We start from the raw sequence: 23,570 nt of genomic DNA, 5'->3' as shown, positions 1-23,570 counted from the left end.
TAAAATATATTTACAGTTTTAGCCTTTACAATGGGTAGGGATTTAACAATTATTCTATCAAGTATTTTTCCTTTGTATATTTACAATTCATAGGGTACACATGAAAAGCCCACTCTTCTGATTTCTTGCTCTACCTGAGGATGCAGAAAGAAAGATAAACCTCAAGACACAAAGAACAAGGTTATGAATAGGTGTAACCCCAGAAGGAAATCCTCTATAAATTCTCGACCACCTTTTTATTTTTATGTTTTTTAACCTAAGCAATTATTCCCTCTAGCTATAATCTATTCAATAGATTCTACCAGAATTAAAGCACAAAATAATAACAGAAAGTGTGGTTGCTCCTTTATCATTCCCCCAAATGAGGCCAGCATCACATAAAGCACATTAAAGATACTTTTCTTTTAAAAAACCCTCTACGTCCAACATGGAGCCCAATGCGAAGCTTGAACTCATGACCCTGAGATCAAGACCTGAGCTAAAATCAAGAGTCGGATGCTTAACTGACTGAGCCACCCAGGTGCTACAGAGCATATCAAATTTAAACAGGGTGTAAGTCCCACATTATCAGTAACAAATGGCAAACAAGAGCACAGCAGCTATGATAGACTCAACTGTTAATGAGAAGCCAAATAACTGAAAAGAGGGTATATGAACTAACTTCAGAAGAATACAGGTTTCTAAACCTTTCAAAAATAATGGAAAGCACTCTGGACTTCTAGCATATGAAACAGGAACTGAACCATTTTTATCTGAATATTAAAGGGCTGGGAAATTTAAGGAAATAAAGGCAGAACATATCAGCATTTGAACAGAAAGATAGTTTTTACTTCTCCACCTATTCTTTCTCATATTCACTACCTAATACACTTAGAAACACATCTTCTCTACTGCTCAGAAACTATTTGTGCCAAAGAACTGCATTCTGTTACCAACACCTCCAATCTTCCCATTACCAATAACATCAATACTTTCAAAATACCCTCCAGCCATTCTTCTAATAGGACAGTCCCGAAAAATTGAACAAAAAAAAAACTACAGAAAAAATAAATGGGTTTGATGTACTTTACAGTTGTCAGAAGCAAGGTCCTACAGGTAGCACAAAGGGACTCTGGTAGCTGAGTGTTCCAATGTAGTGATGTGCAGTATTATAAAAATATAAGCCTACATTTTTTGTTTTTCTTGATATTTATCTATCCATTGATCTACCTACCTATCTCCTCACCCCCCACTTCACTACCTCTCCCTACTAACTTCCTTCTTCCCTTCCCCAACCCCTTTCTGCCTCCCCCACTCCGACACTTATTTTACCCTAGTCTGAGCAACTAGATCTCTCAGCATTTGCTCCCTTAAAGAAGAGATGATTCAACCAAATGCAAAGAAAAAAATCTCTGAAAAAAAAATAAAAAATAAAAAAATAAAATAAAATAAAAAAAATCTCTGAACTTCAAAAGACCAGTGTTGAGGGTTAGGGGCAGGTTCAGGACATAAACAATAGGTTTTTTTTTTAAATATTTGAATCAGAATGAAGCTTCTTAACCTCTACACCAAGAAATATTTACTCATTTGTGGAAAGAAGTCTTTAAAAGGGGAGTTAAGGGATCCCTGGGTGGCGCAGCGGTTTGGCACCTGCCTTTGGCCCAGGGCGCGATCCTGGAGACCCGGGATCGAGTCCCACATCGGGCTCCCGGTGCATGGAGCCTGCTTCTCCCTCTGCCTGTGTCTCTGCCTCTCTCTCCCTCTCTGTATGACTATCATAAATAAATAAAAAATTTAAAAAAGGGGGGGAGTTAAGGTGCATGGGTGGTGGTGCAGTCAGTTAAATGTCCAATTCTTGGTTTCAGCTCAGGTCATGATCTGGGGGTACTGGAATCGAACCCTGAGTCAGCCTCCATGCTCAGAGCAGAGTCTGTTGGAGATTCTCTCTCCCTCTCCCGCTCATGCACTCTAATAAATAAATAAATGATTTTTTTAAATGAAAAATAAAAGGAGGAGGCTAAGAGAGCTTATGAGGTTCTGGCAGATACTTAAGAAGAGGTTCTGAAGCCCTCTACACTCACCAGACTAAGCCTCAGCATTGAGGACCACAAAAACCCCAGATAATTTGGGCAAACCAAGAGCAGAGTGAGATTATACTTTTTTTGTCTTCAGTAGGGCTCTAAGATGACAAAATCGGAGAAGAAATGCCTATGAAATATATGTCTAGACAGGGCCTTAGACAGTTTGTTTCCCTTGTCCTAACACTCTGTGCAGCTGAGCATGATGTAATAAAGCACAGAGAACCAGCCGACATGAATGGGCCCTGAGGGCATAAATGAGAAACTTATGTGGGCCAGTTACTGAATACTAAATGAAACAATGAAAATCTCAATGCATCGGGGCATCTGGGTGGCTCAATAGTTGAGCATCTGCCTTCAGCTCAGGTTGTGATCCCAGGATCCTGGGATCAATTTCCACATCAGGCTTCTGGCAGGGAGCCTGCTTCTCTCTCTGCCTATGTCTGCCTCTATCTCTCTGTATCTCATGAATAAATAAATAAAATCTTTTTTAAAAATCTCAATGGATAGATAACTGAAAAATAAATGTCCTTCTCTACCACTCTACCACTTCTCTAGCATGTACTATATGGGAATCCCCAAATTTAGATACAACCCCAGAAGAAGGGTGAAAAATCCCAAATTTACAAAGATTAAAGTTTATTCTATGTCAGCAACATCAGGATTTAAGATATTAAAAATTAATATTTTTTATATTTCAAGATACGAAAGTGTTTTGCATGCTTCCGTTTTTTGACTAAAATTGCTCAGAGTCATATGTTCTGCAAAACTTATCAGAGTACCAGAAAACAAGGCAGAAGGGGTAGAGTTACACAAGATAAAAGCTTTAGAAACTGTTCAGTGACATGCCATACAACTATGAATATGAAGAGAGGATTCAACCACTAAACCAGGGGAGGCAAATCAGAACTAAGGTCAATTTATCACCTAGTTTGCTTATTTAGTCTGGATAGCTCTTGACTTTTTCAATGATATATATGGTGTGAAAAACTATATAAGCCCTATGAAAAAATATTGTCAAAGAAAGAAAAGGGGACACCATGAGAGATGTTAAAAGGAATAACATAATTCTGAAAATGAATTCTATCTAGAGAATCCAGATGAAAATTTCAGAAAACTATCCAGTATTCTCAACAGAACCCGGAAAATATAATCAATGAAAGAGGAAGATAGAATGATAAAGAAAGAATACGCTACAACAGAAATGCAAGAAATGGAACAAATTAAATAGAAAAACAAATGAGGAGGAAAGGGACAATGGATTAGCTATAGCTAATTAGATTACAAGGGAATTATAAATTAGAGGAAGGACAGGATAGAACTGACACTTGAAAAGTCAAATTGGAAACATAGGAAACAAAAAAACGAAAGGGGGAAAAATAAACATTAAAACAATTAGAGAAAAGAACCGAGGGCCAATACAAATAATAAGTATTGCCCAAAAATCAGATGGTAGCCAAAGATATAGTTTCCTGGGCTAAAGAAAGATTGGTATACCTAGATTGAAATAATCATATGGACAAAATTTTGAATTATAAGGATCAAGAATACATACACACACACACACAAACACAGATCTAGGTATACATATAGGGAACTGTGATTCCCTCATTTCATGGATGAGGAAAGTGTGATATAGAAAATTATTTATTCACCAGGATCCCAAAGTTAGTAATTAGTGGTACATGACTAAAACACAGATGCTCCTGATTAAATCCAGTATAGATAAGTGCAAAGAATGCTATTTGGATCTAAAAATCTAAATGCACATGCAAAGAATGAAATAAAAAAGAAAATTTAAAGGTTTTAATTAGTGAAGTCACTAAACCTATAAAGCATTGTAGCTCTCAAGCTGACCTTAGAGTTCATTAAGACATCTGCAATTAGACAGTGAATAGTCCCTTACACAGATTAAGTTACACAGTACATTACCTCATATGGACCTGAACTCTATAACAAAGATGTTCAACAGATCAACCAAAATAACAAAAATACTGAAGAATCTTGAACTAAGGTAAAGAAGGCAAAATTCAAAAGGACAAGAAGCCAGTTTTAAAAATCTAAAGAGCACATAAAAAATAACTTATACTTTTTCCATATGCTCTAAGGAGAATTACAATAAGAGAAACTATGTAGAAACTTCAGCTCAATAAAAATAAGAGCTGTCCTTAAATGACAATCTTGAGGTTAGTGAGTTTCCATCACTGAATATATTCAAACATAAAAAAGACTAACACTTGGTTAGACATGCTTTAAAGGAAAGGAAGTCAATGAAAATGTAAGTAGACTACAAAAGCTTTAAAGTCCTTCCCAAAAATCAATTAATTTAGGTTAGGAGGTAAGGCTATAAAAAAGTTTATACAGTACTTTGAATGGCAGGCTAAAGAATTCAAAATAATTCTATATTGTGTGCAATAGAGAACCAATTAAAGAGTTTTTTTAAACAATTACAAAAAGTAGAGGTTTTTTTTTTAAAGCTACATCTAAGAAAAGATTTGTTCTTTAATTCATTAATTTATTGCCTATTTTCTTCAAAGACACTGTCTAAAATGTTGACTATCCTCAATCAACGTATGACCCCTTACCCTTAAGATTGTAGTGAGATGTCTAGCATGTAATAGGCACTCAATAAATATCTGTTGAGGGAATTCACAAATAGATGGTTAAGGTATACTAAGAGTACTAAGTGAAAGAAGAGGAGCATCCAAATCAGGCTGCAAAATTAGGGAATATTTCCCAAAAGTGGCAATATTTATTCTGAGTTTTGAAGGACAAATAGGAGGTAATGAGATGAATGAAAGAGTATCAGCCAATTAAAAAAAAAAAACATATATATATACACACACACACACACACACACACACACGAAAACTCAGAAAAATAACCTGTTTAGGGAGTAACAAGTAGTTCTCCATGAGCCTTTATATATGGGGTATGTGGGGAACATTTGGCAAGGTGGAGGAAAGTTCAAACTCCATGCTATCGAAAAAATTATGGAAAGTCATTGAAAGAATTAGTAACATAATTTGATCTGTATTTTTTTAAGATTTTACTTATTTATTCATGAGACACAGAGAGAGAGAGAGAGAGAGAGAGAGAGAGAGAGAGAGAGAGAGAGAGATGCAGAGACACAGTCAGAGGGAGAAGCAGGCTCCATGCAGGGAGCCCGACGTGGGACTCAATCCCGAGTCTCCGGGATCAGGCCCTGGGCTGAAGGGGGCGCTAAACCGCTGAGCCAACTGGGCTGCCCTGATGCGTATTTTAGAAATGCATCAAGGACTCTGTTTTCTGGTAATGGCTAAGTAATTCAGACATCCTGTTGCAGACAATTAAAAATCTGGAGGATTTCTTTAATTCTTAAAAAAACCAAAGTTCTCAAAGGATACTGACAAATCATCAGACCAAGAATAGATTGAGGATTATAATTCAAAAACACTAAACAGGGATCCCTGAGTGGCTCAGTGGTTTAGAGCCTGCCATCGGCCCAGAGTGTGATCCTGGAGACCCGGGATCGAGTCCCTCGTCAGGCTCCCTGCATGGAGCCTGCTTCTCCCTCTGCTTGTGTCTCTGCCTCTGTGTGTGTCTCTCATGAATAAATAAATAAAATTAAAAAAAAAAAAACACTAAACAACCTTCCAGTGCCAGTCAGGACAAAGTAATCCCACTATAGCCTTTCTCTCCCACTGCTTACAACTAAAAACTCTGAATGAAATACATAAAGCACTACTTCAGGACTCTGAAAAGAAAGCAAAGGCAGGTAGGGTGGGAGAAAAAAGTAAAAATCTTGAAGTGACTCATGTGAAGTTTAAGTTTCCTGTTTAGTTTTTTTCTTTTCCTATCTCCCCTCCCAGCATTAGCCAAATGTAAGGCCCCAACAAAACTGTAACAGGAAACATGAGCAGCAAAAGGAAATCCGATTTTTTTTTTCTTCTTTTCCCTCTCATAGCCCTATCCCAAGAATGGCTCCAGAAGTAGAGCTGCAGCACCCATGGCAGCAAGGACAGATAAAACTCCAAGAAAAACTCAGTATTTCTAGCCAATGGGGAAAATGGGCCCCTGCGAGGCTGAGCATGAGGGGACAATCTTAGAGACAGCTCCAAAAGAGGATTACCTAATTATGTGCTTGAATTGACACAAGTCCCATGGGGAAAAGGAAGGATATACATATATAAGACAGACCCAAAACAAATACAGCGAAGACTTTGAAAACTGAACTCTAATATATAATATAAATCACTATTCACATCCCAGACCTAATCTTGAGTGGCAGAGCCAGAGTAGCATAGCAAAGACATTGAAAACGGAACTGATATTGGAACCCAGCACACAAAAGATAGAATTTGTGGCGTGAACCCGAGTTGGCTGTCTGCTAAAAAAAATAAACAAATATTCTCCTAGGGACTGAGAATCTCACAACATAATAATTTCAAAATGTCCAGAATATAATCCAAAAAATGCTCAACATTCAAAGAACTAGGAAAATATGACACCATTCTAGGTTTCAAGCAAATAATCAAAAATAATGAAGTATACTATACAAACCTCTAGAATCTACAGAACAGACCAGAAATAAACTCCTTTAATAAACTTTATTAAAACCTTAATAAAACAATGTTTACTATGTTCATGTAGATAAAAAGCTGCACTTAAAAATTTCAGCAAAGAATACTAGTGGTGAGCATAGCATTATATACAGACCTATCAAATCATTAAGTTACACAACTAAAACTAATGAAACGTTGTCAACTACATGTCAATTTTTAAAAATTACAGCAATAAAATTGAAAGTCTAAAAAGTGACACTACAGATATTTTAAAAATCAGCTAATATTTACAGAACCAGAAAAAAATAACAAAAAATAAAACCTTAACTGATGGATTTGAAAACAGACTAGAAAAAAAAAGAGAAAAAAAAAGACTATAAATAGTGAATAGAGAATAAGTATACTGGAAGAGAGTAGAAGACACTTTCCTGAATGGTGCACAAGAAAAAAGACAAAAAATACACCCAAGGCAGAAATACCAAAGATACAGTAAAGTAGCCTCGTTGACTTGAAAAGATTAAATAGGCTTTCATCTAAGGGACTCTGCACTTACTATTTCCCAAAATAGTTTCATGGCTCATTCCCTCACTTATTAGGGTCACTATAATCGTTCCCCAGTCATCCTATCCCAAAATATCCCAAAATCTCCTTAAGCAATTATTATTACCATGCATATATTTTATTTTTTTATGGTCTATGTCCCTCCACTATGATGCACACTTCTTTTCTCTCTTTTTTTTTTAATTTATTTATTCATGAAAGACACAGAGAGAGAGAGAGGCTGAGACACAGGCAGAGAGAAAAGCAGGCTCCCTGCAGGGAGCCCAATGTGAGACTTGATCCCAGACCAGGATCACACCTGAGCCAGATGCTCAACCACTGAGCCACCCAGGCATCCCAGATGCACACTTCTTAAGAGCAGAAACTGTTCATTGCTGTTTTCCTCACCCTTCAGAACATTTCATGACACAAAGTATGCACTTTAAAAACTGGTGAATAAGGGGCACCTGGGTGGCTCAGTCTTAGTACCTGCCTTCAGCTCAGGTCATGATCACGGGCCCCGGGATACAGGCTTCCTGCTTAGGAGGGAGTCTGCTTCTCCCTCTCTTTCTGCCCCTCCACTGGCTTGTGATCTCTCTCTCTCTCTCTCAAATAAATGAATAAAATCTTAAAAAATAAAAGTAAAAACAAAAGCTGGTAAATGAGAGGTACCTGGGTGGCTCAATCGGTTAAGTGGCCTTTGCCTTGCTAGTGCTCTCATGGGCAGTAGGATCAAGCCCCAAATCAGGCTCCAGGCTCAGTGGGGAATCTACCTGAGGATTCTCTCTCTTCCCCCACCCCCTCTCAATAAATAAATAAATACTTTTTTAAAAAAAACTGGTGAATGAATAAGTAAGACATAAAAACTGCAATAGCAAGAGGAAAGGCTTAAGACAAGAATCTAGGTGGAGCTTATGTTAGCAAGTATAAAGACTTTTTTTTTTTTTTTGAGAGGAAGAGAGAGAAAGAAGAGGGGAGAGGGAGAAAGAGAATCTTAAGCAGGTTCCACATCCAGCACAAAGCCCAACATGGGACTTGATCTCACAACCCTGAGATCATGACCTGAGCCAAAAATCAAGCCCTGGATTAACTGACAGAGCCACGCAAGCTTCCCTAAAGACTTTTTTAAGAAAAGAAAAACTATCTACATGTCATATTAAGGTATGCTTATTGGGGGGCACGTGGGTGGCTCTGTTAGTTAAGCATTTGCCTTCGGCTAAGGTCATGATCCCAGGGTCCCGGGATCTAGCTTCCTGGGATCGAGGCCCCTTTCGGGCTCTATGCTCAGCGAGGAGTCTGCTTCTCCCTCTCCCCCTACTTGTGTGCACTCTCTTTCTCAAATAAATAAATTAAATCTTTAAAAAAGAAAAAAGATATGCTCATTGGTTCATTTAAGAGATCACCAAAAAAATTTTTTTAAAGATTCTTCAAACCTCTTCCTACCATCTTAGCATAAAACTAAACAGAGGGGGAAAAAAAAAACTAGCAGGCTGTCTCCATGGCCTAAGTTACTTTCTACAAAGCAGTCAATACACCATCCCTCCATCCCCATCTATATACTTTTCCCCACTTTTTTTTTTTAAGATTTTATTTATTTATTCATGAGAGACACAGAGAGAGAAAGAGGCAGAGACACAGGCAGAGGGAGAAGCAGGCTCCATGCAGGGAGCCCGATGTGGGACTCGATCCTGGGTCTCCAGGATCAGGCCCTGGGCTGACGGTGGCATAAACCACTGAGCCACTTTTCCCCACTTTTTATACCTGGATGGAAAAGCTAATATTGAAAGTTAAATAAATGGGATGTAACAGAGGAGCTGTTAGTCGTGTCCTACATTCTGTTAAGTAGGTATGCTACATTCCGTTAAGTATTTATAGGTCCAAAAGCAAAGTACTATATGCAGGGCCCAAGAAAAACCCTAGTAATAGTGCATAATGGAAATAAGAATAGCTAACACTGAGCACTTTGCACTGTTCTAAGCAATTTATTAACTAACCTAATTCTCAAAACAGCACTAAGAGGCATTTATTAACCAATAAACAGTAGGTCTGAGAGATTATATAGCTTATTCATGGTCAAGTGGACAGCGACTGAAAGTCTGAATTTGAGCATAGGCTGTCTACTCTTAGCCTAAGCTCTTAAGCAGTACATTGTGATATTAAAATTTTAGCTAGGGACGCCTGGGTGGCTCAGTACTTAAGCATCTGCCTTTGGCTCAGGGTCCTGGGATCAAGTCCCATATCAGGCTCCCCACAGCAAGCCTGCTTCTCTCTGTGTGTCTTTGCCTCTCTCTCTCTCTCTCTCTCATAAATAAATTTTAAGAAATAAAATAAAATTTTAGCTAAGAAAAGCAAGAGCTATGCTGCTATGCTGAAAAAGCAGGTAGACAGTATTTTCTAATAGATTCTTGGCATAAACAAAGTAGAGCTGGTGTCAAATTAATGACAAAGATAAAACTGCTGGTTTTTTTTTAAAGATGTTTATGTTTTTCATCAAAACGAAAAAAATTGGGGGGATCCTTGGGTGGCTCAGCAGTTTAGCGCCTGCCTTCGCCCCAGGGCATAGTCCTAGAGTCCCAGGATCAAGTCCTGCTTCGGGCTCCCTGCATGGAGTCTGCTTTTCCTTCTGCCTGTGTCTCTGCCTCTCTCTCTCTCTGTGTTTCTCATGAATAAATATTTTTTAAAAAATGAAAAACATTCCTACAAGTAAAATTGAGTATGCATAAAATGAGAATGTGTACTTGAATATTTATACTACAACCTTATTAGAATATTTTAAAAGCATGTTTCTTTAGGAGAAATTTGAGAATTATATTTAGATTTGAAATAAATATTGTACTACTTAAGTATGTGCCTTCAGCATAGCTGTCCATCGGTATTTTCTATTATGAACACAGCTATATATTAATTCAATTTGCTAGCTGTTCCAAAGAGAAGAAAAAGCCTCAAGATCACATTTCAACTACAAATGTCAAGTATGTATCTTTTGAAATATATTATCTTTCAAAACACTTTGAGCTTTCAAAGCTCAAAGAACTGAGAAATTACTACTTATGCAAAGAAATTGTATAAGGCACTTATAACTTGTTCAAATCAAAATTGGATCCAAAAAGTGAAAGAATAATTTCTTCCCTTATCCACCCCCACCATTAAAATAAAAATAAATTGATAAAAATCACATAAAATAAGAAATATATTTACATTTCTTTGTCTTTTCTGCAGATCTGGCACAGGTTTCTTTGAGTAAATTACATAAATGCCTTGTAGCATTATTCCTGAAAGAAAACAAAGAGTCTGCCTAAGTATAATCTGATCTCAAAGCAAAATCATATGGAAAAGTTATGAAACATTGATACAATTTTTAAAGAAATTCTTATATTTACACACATATAGATCACATCACTCAAGTGATTTTAAAAATGGGTTGATTATACTAGTAGCAAAGACAACTTAGTAACTTCCTCTCTTAAAAGTAAAAAGGATAGTTTCTTAACAAGTTTCTACCCAAGTAGCTAACAATAACCTTTCAGTAAATAGTTCCAGATTTTGCCCACCGGAAAAAAAAAAATGAGAAAAGAGGGCTGGGTTTTTCTTTTACTATTTACCCCAGAAATATTCTAGCTGTCTTATCCTCAAAACATTAAACAGGTAACTTTCTGACTAGCCTTTCATTACATGAATAATAAGACCTCTGATCATCTCAATAGGAGCAGAGAAAGCATTTGATAAAATTCAGTATTCATTTATGATAAAAATTCTCAACAAAGTGGGTATAAATATCCATTTATGATAAAAACTCTCAACATAATAAAGGGCATGTATGACAAGTCCATAGTTAACCCCATACTTAATAGTAAAAAGTAAAAAGCTGAAAGACTTTCCTCTTAGATCAGGAACAAGACAAGAATGCCCACTCTCACCACTTTTATTCAACATAGTATTGGAAGGCTTAGAGCAATTAGGCAAGAAAATAAACGTATCCAATTTGGAAAGGAAGAAGTAAAATTCTATTTGCAGAGGACATGATATTATATATACAAAACTTAAAGACTCCACAAAAAAAAAAAAAACTTCCAGAATATAACAAATTCAGTAAAGTTTGCAATATGCAAAATACACAAAGATCAGTTTCATTTCTGTACACTAATAATGAATGAACTATCTGAAGGAGAAATTAAGAAAACAGAAAACAGCCCAATTTATAACTATACCAAAAAGAATAAAATACCTAGGATTAAATTTAACCAAGGAGGTGAAAGACCTGTATACTGAAAACTATAAGACATTAATGAAAGAAACTGAAAACACAAACAAATGGAAAGATATTCCGTGTTTATGGATTAGAAGAATATTGGTAAAATATCTACACTACTTAAATGGGTCCTGATAACCAATTTCCACACCAACAAGCAATTCTTGGGACACTAGCTGAGTGTCCCATAATTCAATTATGACACTATCAACCTGAAGATAGCCTCAGATTCCACAGGTTAAGGGTTCAGTCCTACAAAACTACTGTCCCCCTGGCCCCACTTAAGATACCAGTCAGTAATCCCAGGTTGCTACCGGGACTTCTATCAAACTAGCTATAAATCAGAAGTTTTCATGACTCATTCCTTAGTTTTTCCGACACCAATCACAGGTTCAGATTGTTACCTGAATCTCTAGACTGCCTATAAATCTAAGGTTCCTTGGGTTCAATTAATTTGCTGGAGCAGTTCACTGAACTCAAACAATTTACTTGTTAGATTACTAGTTTATTATAAAAGGATATAACTCAGGAACAGCTAGATAGGAGAGATGCATAGGACAAGGCATGGAGGAAAAGGGTATAGAGCTTCCATGCTTTCTCTGAGCGCACCACTCTCCCTAGATCTCTTAAGCAACCTAGAAGTTTTCCAAACCTTGTCCTCTTGGGTTTTTATGGAGGCTTAGTTACATAATTGTGATTGATTAAATCATTGGCCATTGATAATTGATTCAACCTTCAGACTCTTTCCCATCCCCAAGGTTGAGGGAGGAACTGAAAGTTTCAACCATCTGATCACATGGTTGATTTTGATTCTCTTGGCAACCAGCCCCATCCTTAAGTGGGGTCCAGAAGTTACCTCATTAACATAACAAGAGACAACTTTGTCACTCTCAGCACTTGGGAAATTCCAAAGGTTTTGGAGATTATGAGTCAGGAATGGTAGATGAAGACCAAATATATCTAAGAAAATATATATTTGGTCATCTGAATGACCAAAGCATAGGTTTTTTTCTTATATATTTCATGCTACCCAAAACAGTTTACAGATTCAATATAATCGCAAACAAATTTCCAATGGCATTTTTCAGAAAAGAACAAACCTAAAATTTGTATATAATCACCGAAGAGCCAAAGCAAACTTGAGAAAGAAGAAAAGAGCTGGAAGAATCCCACTTCCTGATTTCAAACCATATGACAATACTATAGTGACCAAAATAGTATGGGATGAGATGCCTAGGTGGCTCAGTCCCTTAAGCATCTGCCTTTGGCTTGGGTCATGATCCTGGGGTCCTGGGATCAAGCCCTGCATCAGGCTCCCTGCTCGGTGGGGAGTCTCCATCTCTCCACCTGTTCATACTCTCTCTCTCTCTCTCTCTCTCTCTCAAATAAATTTTTTTTAAAAAACCAGTATGGGAGGTGGGTGGAAGGTTAGGTTTGTTTTAAGATTTTATTTATTTATTTGAAGGGAGCGAGGGGCAAAGGAAGGAGAAAAAATCCCAAGCAGACTCCTTGCTAATAAATACAGAGCCCAATGCAGAGCAGTCTTACAACCCCAAGATCATGACCTGAGCTGAAATCAAGAATCAGATGCTCAACCAACTGAGCCACCCAGGCACCCTGGGAGGTTAAGTTAAATAGGTGATGGAGATCAAGGAGTACAGGTGTTGTGATGAGCACCAGCTATTATATATAGAAGTGCTGAATCACTACATTATACACCTGAAACTAATATTATACTCTTAACTAATTAGAATTTAAATAAACCTAAAAAAAAAAAAACCTAGTATGGTATTAGCGTAAAAGCAGACACATAGGGGTACCTAGCTGGCTCAGTGGGTTAAGCATCCAACTCTTAATTTTGTCTCAGGTCATGATCTCAGGGTTGTGAGACTGAGCTCTGCATCAGGCTCCACACTCAGTGTGGAGTCTGCTTGTCCCTCTCCCTTTGCCACTTCTCCCACTCATGCTCTTCTCTCTCTCTCAAATAAATAAAGACTTTAAACAACAACAACAACAAAAAAAAAACAGACACATAAATCAACAGAACAAGAGAGTCCAAAAATAAAGTCATGAATATATGGTCATATAAAATGAAAAACAAGAAACAACACATGTTGGCAAGGATGTGAAGAAAGAAAAATCCTCATGCACTGTGGAAAAGCAAACTGATGCAGCTGCTATGGAATACAGTATGGAGGTTGCTTAAAAAATTAAAAATAGAACTATCCTATGATCTAGTAATCACACTAAGTATTTACCCCAAGAATATGAAAACACTAATTTGGGGTATATGCATTCCTATTGCATTATATCTAATAGCCGAATTATGAAAGCAACCCAAGTATCCACTGATAGATGAATGGATAAAAAAGATGTGGTATAGGGGTCCCTGGGTGGCGCAGTGGTTTAGCGCCTGCCTTTGGCCCAGGGCCCGATCCTGGAGACCCGGGATCGAATCCCACGTCGGGCTCCTAGTTCATGGAGCCTGCTTCTCCCTCTGCCTGTGTCTCTGCCTCTCTCTCTGTCTCTCTCTCTGTGTGATTATCATAAATAAATAAAAATTTAAAAAAAAAAGATGTGGTATAGGGGCACCTGGGTGGTTCAGTGGCTGAGTATCTACCTTTGGCTCAGGTCATAATCCTGGGGTTCTGGTATCAACTCCCATAGAGCCTGTTTCTCCCTTTGCCTAGGTCTCTGCCTCTCTCTGTGTCACTTATGAATAAATAAATAAAATCTTTAAAAAAAAAAAGATGTCTGGACACCTGGATGGCTCAGTGGTTGAGCAACTGCCTTTGGCTCAGCTCATGATCCCAGGGTCCTGGGTTTGAGTCCACATCAGGCTACCCACAGGGAGCCTGCTTCTCCCTCTGCCTATGTCTCTGCCTCTCTCTGTGTATTTCTGTCATGAATAAATAAATAAAATCTTTAAAAAAATAAAAAAGGTGTGATACATATATATATAATAAACAGCATACACACAAAAAAATATGGAATATTACTTAGCCATAAAAAAGAATGAAATCTTGCCATTTGCAACAATATGGATGGATCCAAAGGGTATAATGTTAAGCAAAATAAGCCAGTCAGAGAAAGGTTGGTTTGGTTTTGTTTTCAAAGCCTATGACTGTTCTCCAGTATAGAGCAGTAGTTCCCAAAGTATGATCCTTGTCCTAGCAATATCCACATCACTCATTAAAAGCTCTAATTCTGAAGCCCTACTCCACTTAACCAGAAATTCTGGTAAGGGAGCAGAGGACAACAGTGTATGTTTTAACAAGCACTGCAGTTAATTCTGGTGCTTGCTAAAATTTAAGAACCACAGGTAGAGAGGGACTTTTTTGTTACTGGTTTTGTAAAAAATCAAAAACAAGTGACCATGAACCTAATTCTTCAATTACAATTTGAAAAACAACTTCAGCCTTTTCCCCTGTTAATTTATGGTGAGGGAGAGAGGGCAAAAGTGCTTTAGCAGTATGTTCCCTAAACCACAGGAGCAGCACAACCTGGCATAAAGCCAGACATTTACTCCATATATAAGCAACCATCCAATCAAAAAATATTTATTTTAAATCTGCTATGTTCTTAGAAATGTCTCAATTTTAGAATTCTTAAAACTCTTCACTAGCTTCCAAATGACCATCTGCAGCAATTTTCAGTTTTTTTTTCTAGAACCAAAATCCTTTTTCAATACGATATCTTAAGTGGATACACAAGATTTTGAATTGTATTTTTAAAATAACAATGTTCCTGTTAAAGGGAGCCATAGCTATAATCACTGAGCCTTTTACCTACCCTCTGCAATCCCTATGCTTTGACATAAAAATCAAAATTCCTTAGCATGTCATGAAATGCCAGAGTAGCAACCTCTAATTCTCCTCCTGGCTAATTCCTATTCATCCTTCAGACATTCTCATCTTTAGAAAGCCTTCTCTAGGAGGATCCCTGGGTGGCTCAACAGTTTAGCGCCTTCCTTTGGCCCAGGCCGTGATCCTGGAGACCCGGGATCGAGTCCCATGTCAGGCTCCCTGCATGGAGCTTGCTTCTTCCTCTGCCTCTCTCTTTCTCTCTCTCATGAATAAACAAATAAAATCAAAAAAAAAGGAAGAAAGAAAGAAAGAAAGAAAGAAAGAAAGAAAGAAAGAAAGAAAGAAAGAAAGAAAGCCTTCTCTGACAATGACCACCATCAAATGAATGTAACAGGGCTTGCCGGGTTTAATTCATCAAATTATTTAAACAAATCCCAGATAGGAGTCAGACAAAAATCAAATGTTGCTTTTTAAGGTTATTTCTAAAAATACGTAATTGTGGATGCTTCAGGTTTGACTCGTGAAATTTGAAAATTGAAACTATTATTACATCTAATGTTGGAAATCAGATCATATAGAAGGTCCTGCTCCATTCAAAAAAAAATGCCTTCAAAATTATGTAAATTATCTCAAAACACTTTTCCTGCTCAAAAATATCAATAAACCAAAGTGTCCATTCCCTCTCAACTTTTATTACAGGACAGGCAGGTGGTTTTGAAATATCCAAAGTCTCTTTCAAATCTATATCTCTTTTAAAAAGTTATGATCAGTTAATGAGCTGGTCCTGAGCAACTGTATATTAAACCTGTCTTCCGACAATCAAGTCACTCTACCTTAAGCGCAACTTTGTTTCTCACCTATATTTTGACAAAGCTCTTAGCTAAATGTTAGCTTCCTTCAGACAACAATTGACAATTCAGTATTTGAGGCCAAAACAGAACTGAAACAATTATTTAAAATAGAAGGAAATCGGGGATCCCTGGGTGGCGCAGCGGTTTGGTGCCTGCCTTTGGCCCAGGGCGCGATCCTGGAGACCCGGGATCGAATCCCACGTCGGGCTCCCGGTGCATGGAGCCTGCTTCTCCCTCTGCCTATGTCTCTGCCTCTCTCTCTCTCTGTGACTATCATAAATAAATAAAAAAATAAATAAAATAAAATAATAAAATAAAATAAAATAAGGAAATCATACCCAAAATAAACATACTCCCTCTCACCTCAAAAAAAAATGGCATAAATTCTATACTATATCACACTACACTACCTTACACTATACTATGTAACTAAACTCACAGTATTCACAAAAATTCAACTTTTCATCAACAGAGGCAACAACCATCTTAAGAAAACTCACAAGTTTTCAAAGACTGGTATTAGGGCTAAAGCAGGCTTTAAAGGTCTTGTAAGATACTACAGAAACTCAATCACATACCCATACAAAAGTGACCATAAGTATCAAACATACAATAAGCACACAATGTTAGAAACTTTTTCTTCTCTATCCTTTCTCCTTAATAACCAAACCTCAATTAGACAGGGAAAAAATTAAGGTTTAATATTTAAATTTTATCTGGAAAATCACAGGTTGTCTTTTTTAAATTTATTTAAGTAATCTCTACCCCCAGTATTGGGCTCAAACTCACCACCCCAAGATCAAAAGTCACAGGCTCTTCCAACTGAGCCAGCCAGGCACCCCCATAGGTTGTTTTTCAATTGGACTAAATCTGTTGTAAGAGTCCTTTTAATTTATCAGCAACTTCTCTGACAAAGTGGTATGTCTTCTAAAGCTATGATGTTTAACTTAAACATATAGGAATAAATAAATCTGTACTCTTTGTGGACCCATACATTACATTTCTAACTACTCAATATCTACTTAGTAGGTGAAATAAACAAGTTACATTTTTCTATTAAATTCTATACGATATCATCTGAATGAGGTGATAAGGGTATAAGGCTTAGCTATTGCCTAAAACAAAGGAAAGGAAAAGCTAAAGATGATACTATAATTTTAAGCTAACATTAATGGAAGAATCATTAGGCCACTGACAAAAACAAGAATTTAAGAGTAAGAATTAGCTTGTAACTAAGTTGAGCATGATTTTACAAATGCTCCACCTAAAATACTGCAACAAACAGAAAGGTAGACAATATACATAGGCAGTTGCAGATACAGGATTATCAGATACCTTTTGACACAAATAATGGTTTCTCCTGCCTGACATCTTAAAAAGCAAGAAATTATTAGTCAGTGACCACTGTTGGCCAAATACAAGAATGTAAATAAAATAAGTAGGTCTTCCTTCTTCCACACTACCCAGGTAGAATTCTATGTATAAGTTAATATTACATAACAGAATATTAAGTTAAATTTCTGGAAATCGCTTTAATAAGTATGGAATAAATAAATTTAGAAAAAACAAATTCATTAAATTACTTACTCTTTTATTAAATCTTTATTTTCTTGAATTCCTTCTTCTAATTTCAAACTTACTTTTTCATTTTCAAACTAATTTACAAAACAAAAGAACAGTTCATCACATTTTGCTTAGCAAAATAAACATGAGTATAATCATTAAGCAGCATTTCTTTGCTAACAACTAATATGTGTAAGAATTCTTTGCAAATTTTTGTGTCACAGCTTATGGATTTCCCATAAGAATATGGATCCCACTTTCACAAATCTAAAATCAAATTTGCTGAATCATCCCCAAAAAAGTATCAACAATATTTTAATGCAATATTATCTTCCCTAAACATTTTTAATGTTTTATCTTTGTCCCAATCCAAAATTGTATTTTCTCAACATTTTTCTTTTACTCCACCACAAAGCTGAAGCAAGAGTTCCAAATATAAAATTTTATCCATAAATCTCATATTCCAATTAATAAAAAACATATACAAGTCATCATCAATAACAGGGATTAATAAAAATTTTAAAATCTATAAATCAATCTTTATCTAAAGTAATTTATTAATTCCCTAAACATTTGCATTAAGTTTTGTGCAACTTTTCTATGCTCATCCTAAAGTTGAAATACAGTATCAGCAAAACTTCAAAAAAAGCACTGTCCTTAAAATCCACATCACTGTAATACTCTATTTTAAAACAGTACTATGATAAAATCTACTACACTATATTTTCTATTCCAAATCTTATTATACCTGTAGTTCCTGAATGGCTTTCCGTTGTGCTTCAATTATCTTTCTGTTTTCTTGCAACTTATTTTCTTTCTGCTTCAATTCAGATTCTACACTCACTTTCCACTTCTTGATCTTTTCAGCTTCCTTATACAGTTTTGAATATAGTCTGCTCATTGGCTCTGAATTCTATTAAAATAAAAGAGTTTTCAAAGAGTAGTAATGCTAAAATTTTGAACAATTCACAAACTACAGCTGCCTGCTGAAAATATCCTAGTAATAAAGTATCTTAATAGTTAAGAACAAATCTCTCCTCAATTTATGTTCTGAAACATAATGTAGTATGTTAACTACTACTAATGTAGTTTTATCCTGAAAACTACATTAACTCTTTAAGTTATTAGTAGCCTTAGCTACTTCACTAAAGTTACTGGTCACTTGATTAAGTTATGCGCTATTGAAAAAATCCAATACCTTCAAAATAGATCTAAGCCAGATATTGGAAATATTTTAGTCAATGAGAGAATCTGGCGGGTTAAAAGCTAAAATAAGTTACTCTACACAATATCTATAAATTTTTACAATGGTCTTGAAAACATTTTGGTTATACAGTTTGAAGATTATCTAAAGGACATGAATTTTAAAATATAATGACAAAAATAATAGTTAACACAAGATCTAGCTATCATTATTCTAGATTCATTAAGGTTTTATTTAGCTTTTATTCAGATTTCCTGAATTATCCATTTCAACATTATAAGGTAAATGTCAGTTTATATTTTTTAAAATCACAGATGTCTGCTTGCTGATGGCTCTTTGTTATCAAAATATATGAATAAGTTCCATATTTTTAAATTCTGTGATATTTTAATCACAGCAACAAACATAGCACTTTATAAAGCCATGGAATTTCTTTTTTTTCCTTAAGTAGACTTCATGCCCAAAATGGGGCTTGAATTCAAGAATCCCATGCTCTACCAACTGAGCCAGCCAGGCGCCCCAGAATTTTTGTTTTAAAGACATCTATGTGTCATAAGTAAAAATGATTTTTATAACTAAAATAAAAAGCACAGCATGTTCTATAAATTCCTTAGACAGCAAACAAGCCCAATATTCATAACTTATTAATTAAAGGATTGCTTGTAAAATAGCAGTTTTCACATATTGTAGCCACATCCTCTCTTTTATTATTGCTCTTTATGGCTTAAAATTAAATTGCCACTAAAGAATGCATGCTTGTGTAACCCAGAAAAATACAAAAGCCTAGTATTTCAGCAACGTTAAAGAAAAACAAAGGGGAGAAAATAGTTTTAAACAATATAACTTAAAACATTAACCAAATCCTAATCCCTTAGAAGCTTCAAAAAGAAAGATATATATAATTAACAAGAAATGATACTCCAATTACAAGAAATTTAATAAAAATAGAAAATCTTCTGACCTCAAAATCAGAATCTTTTAGTCCTTCCTGGTAATGACAATTGTCAGAATTATCAACCTAAAAAAATGAATAAGTGTTTCCTGTAAGAAAATATTTCTGATGAAAGTTTCCAAACAGTAGTAATTAAGTACTGACAACTCATAGACCAACCACTAAAGAGTTTTTTCCCCTCTTTCAAACAAGCAACTAAATACCTAAACAGATTTTGTCTATGTACCCTATACTTAACTGACCTGTTCAAGCATGGGCAAAAATTTAACTTTTTGTAAAGCAGGATCTGCAAGATAAAAAACAACTGGTATTAAATATGACAGCATCTTATTTTTTATATGAAGTATTAAATCTAGCTTTAATATCAAGGCTAATAACAATAATTATAGTCAATATCTAGCAACATGTATGGAAAAAATATGTCCATATACAGTGATATATTGCTTTCCCAGGCTCTTACCTGAATCAATGTTTTCCCCATTTTTGGAGAGATTAGTCATTGCAAATGGAAAACTAAAATCATCTTCAATACATTTGTTGGCACCCTAGAAACACAAAGAAGTTCTTAAACATACTATTCCAAACCACTCTGATAACTATTCGTATAATATGTAACTATATATATAATACACATCTACTTAAAGTGACTTTAATTATAAATCCTTTAATGTATATGCAATATTTAAAACTTCAAGTGGTTTTGATATGTAAAAAAGCAAAAAATACATCCTTTGTAAGTATTCAAGAAAATAACAGTAATTTTAATCAGTAGCTTAATAGTTTTCTTCAATTTCAATATGATCTTCCCCTTGATAAAATTTAGAGTTGTCTTCACTGAATAGCATTTTGATAGTATACTCTTAGCTATATAGACAGGAATTTTTCTACAGTGTATAAACTGAAATATTCATTGCTTCATTCCATCTCCAATATGATGTTCCACAGAGAAATTTTTAAAATAATTTAGCAAAAAAATTAATAAATAAAATAATTTAGCAGTAAAAGCTGTATTAATTCCTCCTTTCTTTTTTTTTTTAAGATTTATTTATTTATTCATGAGAGACACAGAGAGAGAAGCAGACACACAGGCAGAGGGAGAAGCAGTCTCCTCGCAGGGAACCCGATGTGGGACATATCCTGGGATCATGCTCTGAGCCGAAGGCAGATGCTCGACCCCTGAGCCACCAGGTGTTCTTAATTCCTCCTTTCTGATAAGAACTCTACTGTACAAATGAATTTCTCTTTTTGTCCTGACAACCAGGAAGCTCAAAACCAAATTTTAAGTTTAGACGCTAATTTTTACCAGTATGTTGGCATATTTTCCAAATTTTATTTTTTCTTTGATCCTAATATTCTCTTAATATATTTTTGTAATCTTGCTACTTCATTGTATGTATCTTACAAATTGCCTCAAATCATTTAAGGACAAAGGAAGATTCAAATAAGCAGGACTCATTAAGTATCCAGAGTTCTACAAAAGCAGTCATTATTTTTTTAAATGAAGATGCTTCCAAACATTAAGTGTGCTCATTATTCATTCAAAGCAATACTCTCCAAATTCCTGGGTAAAGAACACCTGGGTGGCTCAGCGGTTGAGTGTCTGCCTTTGGCTCAGGGTGTGATCCCTGCCCAGGGATTGAGTCTCGTATCAGGCTCCCTGCAAGGAGCCTGCTTCTCCCTCTATCTCTCTGCCTGCCTCTCTCTCTCCCTCTCTCTCATAAATAAACAAAATCTTAAAAAAAAAAAAAATTCTTGGGTAATGAAAATCCCAGAAGACAACACAGGCAGTAATTTCTCTGACATTGGACATAGCCACATTTATCTAGATAAGTCTTCTGAGTCAAGGTAAACAAAAGGAAAAATGAACTATTGGGACTTCCTCAGGACAAAAAACTTTTGCATAGTGAAGGAAGCAATCAACAAAACTAAAAAGCAACCTACAAAATGGGAGAAGATATTTCCAAATGGCATATCCAATAAAGGGTTAGTACCCAAAAAACAAATAATTCAATTGAAAAATGGGTGGAAGATACTTGCAAATGATATCCAATAAAGAGATAGTATCCAAAATGTATAAAGAATTTATAAAATTCAACACCCCAAAAATAAACAATTCAACTGAAAAATGGGAAGGCATGAGTAGACATTTCTCCAAAGAAGACATACAGATGGCCAACAGACACATGAAAAGATGCTCAACATCATTTCATCAGGAAAATGCAAATTAAAACTACAATGAGGTATCTCACACCTATCCAAATAGCTAAAATGAAAAATACAAGAAGCAACAAGTGTTGACGAAGATGTGGAGAAGAAGGAACCCTCATGCACTGTTGGTGGAATGTAAACTGGTGCAGCCACTCTGGAAAAGAGTATGGAGGTTCTTCAAAAAAAAAATTTTTTTTTAATGAAAAAATAGAACTACCCTATGATCTAGCAACTCCACTACTGGTTATTTACCCAAAGAATATGAAAAAACTAATTTGAAAAGATGTATGCCCCCTGTGTTTATGGTAGCATCATATACAAAGCCAAACTACAGAAGCAGCCCAAGTGTCTACCAACTGATGAATGGATAAAGGGGATGCAGTATATATACACAGTGGAGTACTACTCAGCCAACAATAAAAATGAAATCTTGCCATTTGTGATTTGAAATTTGACATATATGGAGCTAGAGTGTTTTATCCTAAGTGAAATAAAGGAGTCAGAAAAAGATACCATATAATCTCATTCATGTGGAATTTAAGAAACAAAGCAAAAAAAGAAACAAAATAAACAATCATGGGGGTGGGGCAGACAAACCCAAGAAAGAGACTTAACTAGGGAGAATTGATGGGTTACCAGAGGGGAGGAGGATGGGAAATAGGTGATGAGGATTAACTAGGGCTTATCAAGAGGCCTGGGTGGCTCAGCAGTAGAGCATGTATGCCTTTAATTCAGAGCTTGATCCCAGGGTCCTGGGATTGAGTCCCACATCAGGATCCCCGCAGGGAGCCTGCTTCTCCCTCTGCCGGTGTCCCTGCCTCTCTCTGTGTGTCTCTCATGAATAAATATTTTTTTAGAAAAATTTAAAAAGGAGGGCCCTTAAACCGTTCTGGATCAGGAAAAGTCATACTGTTCACTTTCAAGTTGGCTGCCCCCCTCCCCCATATGTACAGACAATAATAGGGTGTGGAACGTCGTCAGTGGCAAACATTTCACAGATTTTTATTTTGTTTCTGTCTTCAACATTTTTGACACTGTGCTAATAGTTATATTCAGTACATGAAAAGATACTACTGTATTGAAAGCTTTTTAGGAAATTTTGACAGTATTTTTGTACAAAACATTTTTTTGAAAAAATACTTGTTAATTTATTCTATTTTAATTTGCCAATGTCAATAAAAAGAAATAAAAATAATAATGAAATAAATTAAAAAAATAAAAAGGAGGGCCCTTCACATGGTAAGCACTGGGTGATATATGGAAGTGCTGAATCATTATATTGTACACCTGAAAATAACAACACTGTCAAGTAAATTGGACTTAAAATTTTAAATAAGTCTGTTTAAAAATTCTTGGGTAAATCAGGCCATATTTGCTGGGGGCGGGGGGGGGGGGAAATTATAAAATAACACCAGTAAGAAAATACACCCTGCCTTCTGACCTCAAGTTTAACAACAGGAGAATTAAGATTCATATATGCAAGCTTACCTTGAAGAAATTAGAATCTCCTCCCAAAGTCTGAGGTTTCACTGCAGATACCTGACTGCTACTTAATCTTGGTGGTACAAACAATTTAAAAGGTTTTTGCTTTTCCAT

At 35.8% G+C, this 23,570-nt stretch overlaps 1 protein-coding gene across 2 annotated transcripts in view; it reads right to left on the bottom strand.

Annotated features, from left to right (window-relative positions):
* Positions 1-23,570, bottom strand: part of SYCP1 (synaptonemal complex protein 1) — a 108,084-nt gene extending 84,514 nt beyond the window's left edge. For both annotated transcript variants that reach the window (XM_055312541.1, XM_055312542.1), the window contains exons 1-7: positions 23,463-23,570; positions 20,227-20,311; positions 20,009-20,052; positions 19,776-19,832; positions 18,359-18,523; positions 17,635-17,702; positions 10,340-10,413 (exon numbers count right to left, since the gene is read on the bottom strand). In XM_055312541.1, coding sequence (XP_055168516.1) covers positions 10,340-10,413; positions 17,635-17,702; positions 18,359-18,523; positions 19,776-19,832; positions 20,009-20,052; positions 20,227-20,311; positions 23,463-23,570 — 601 coding nt within the window. The remainder of the gene's footprint in view (positions 1-10,339; positions 10,414-17,634; positions 17,703-18,358; positions 18,524-19,775; positions 19,833-20,008; positions 20,053-20,226; positions 20,312-23,462) is intronic.

The sequence above is a fragment of the Nyctereutes procyonoides genome, unplaced genomic scaffold (assembly GCF_905146905.1).
Source record: "Nyctereutes procyonoides isolate TBG_1078 unplaced genomic scaffold, NYPRO_anot_genome, whole genome shotgun sequence".
Lineage (NCBI taxonomy): Eukaryota > Metazoa > Chordata > Mammalia > Carnivora > Canidae > Nyctereutes > Nyctereutes procyonoides.
This window is presented reverse-complemented; position numbering and strand designations above follow the sequence as displayed.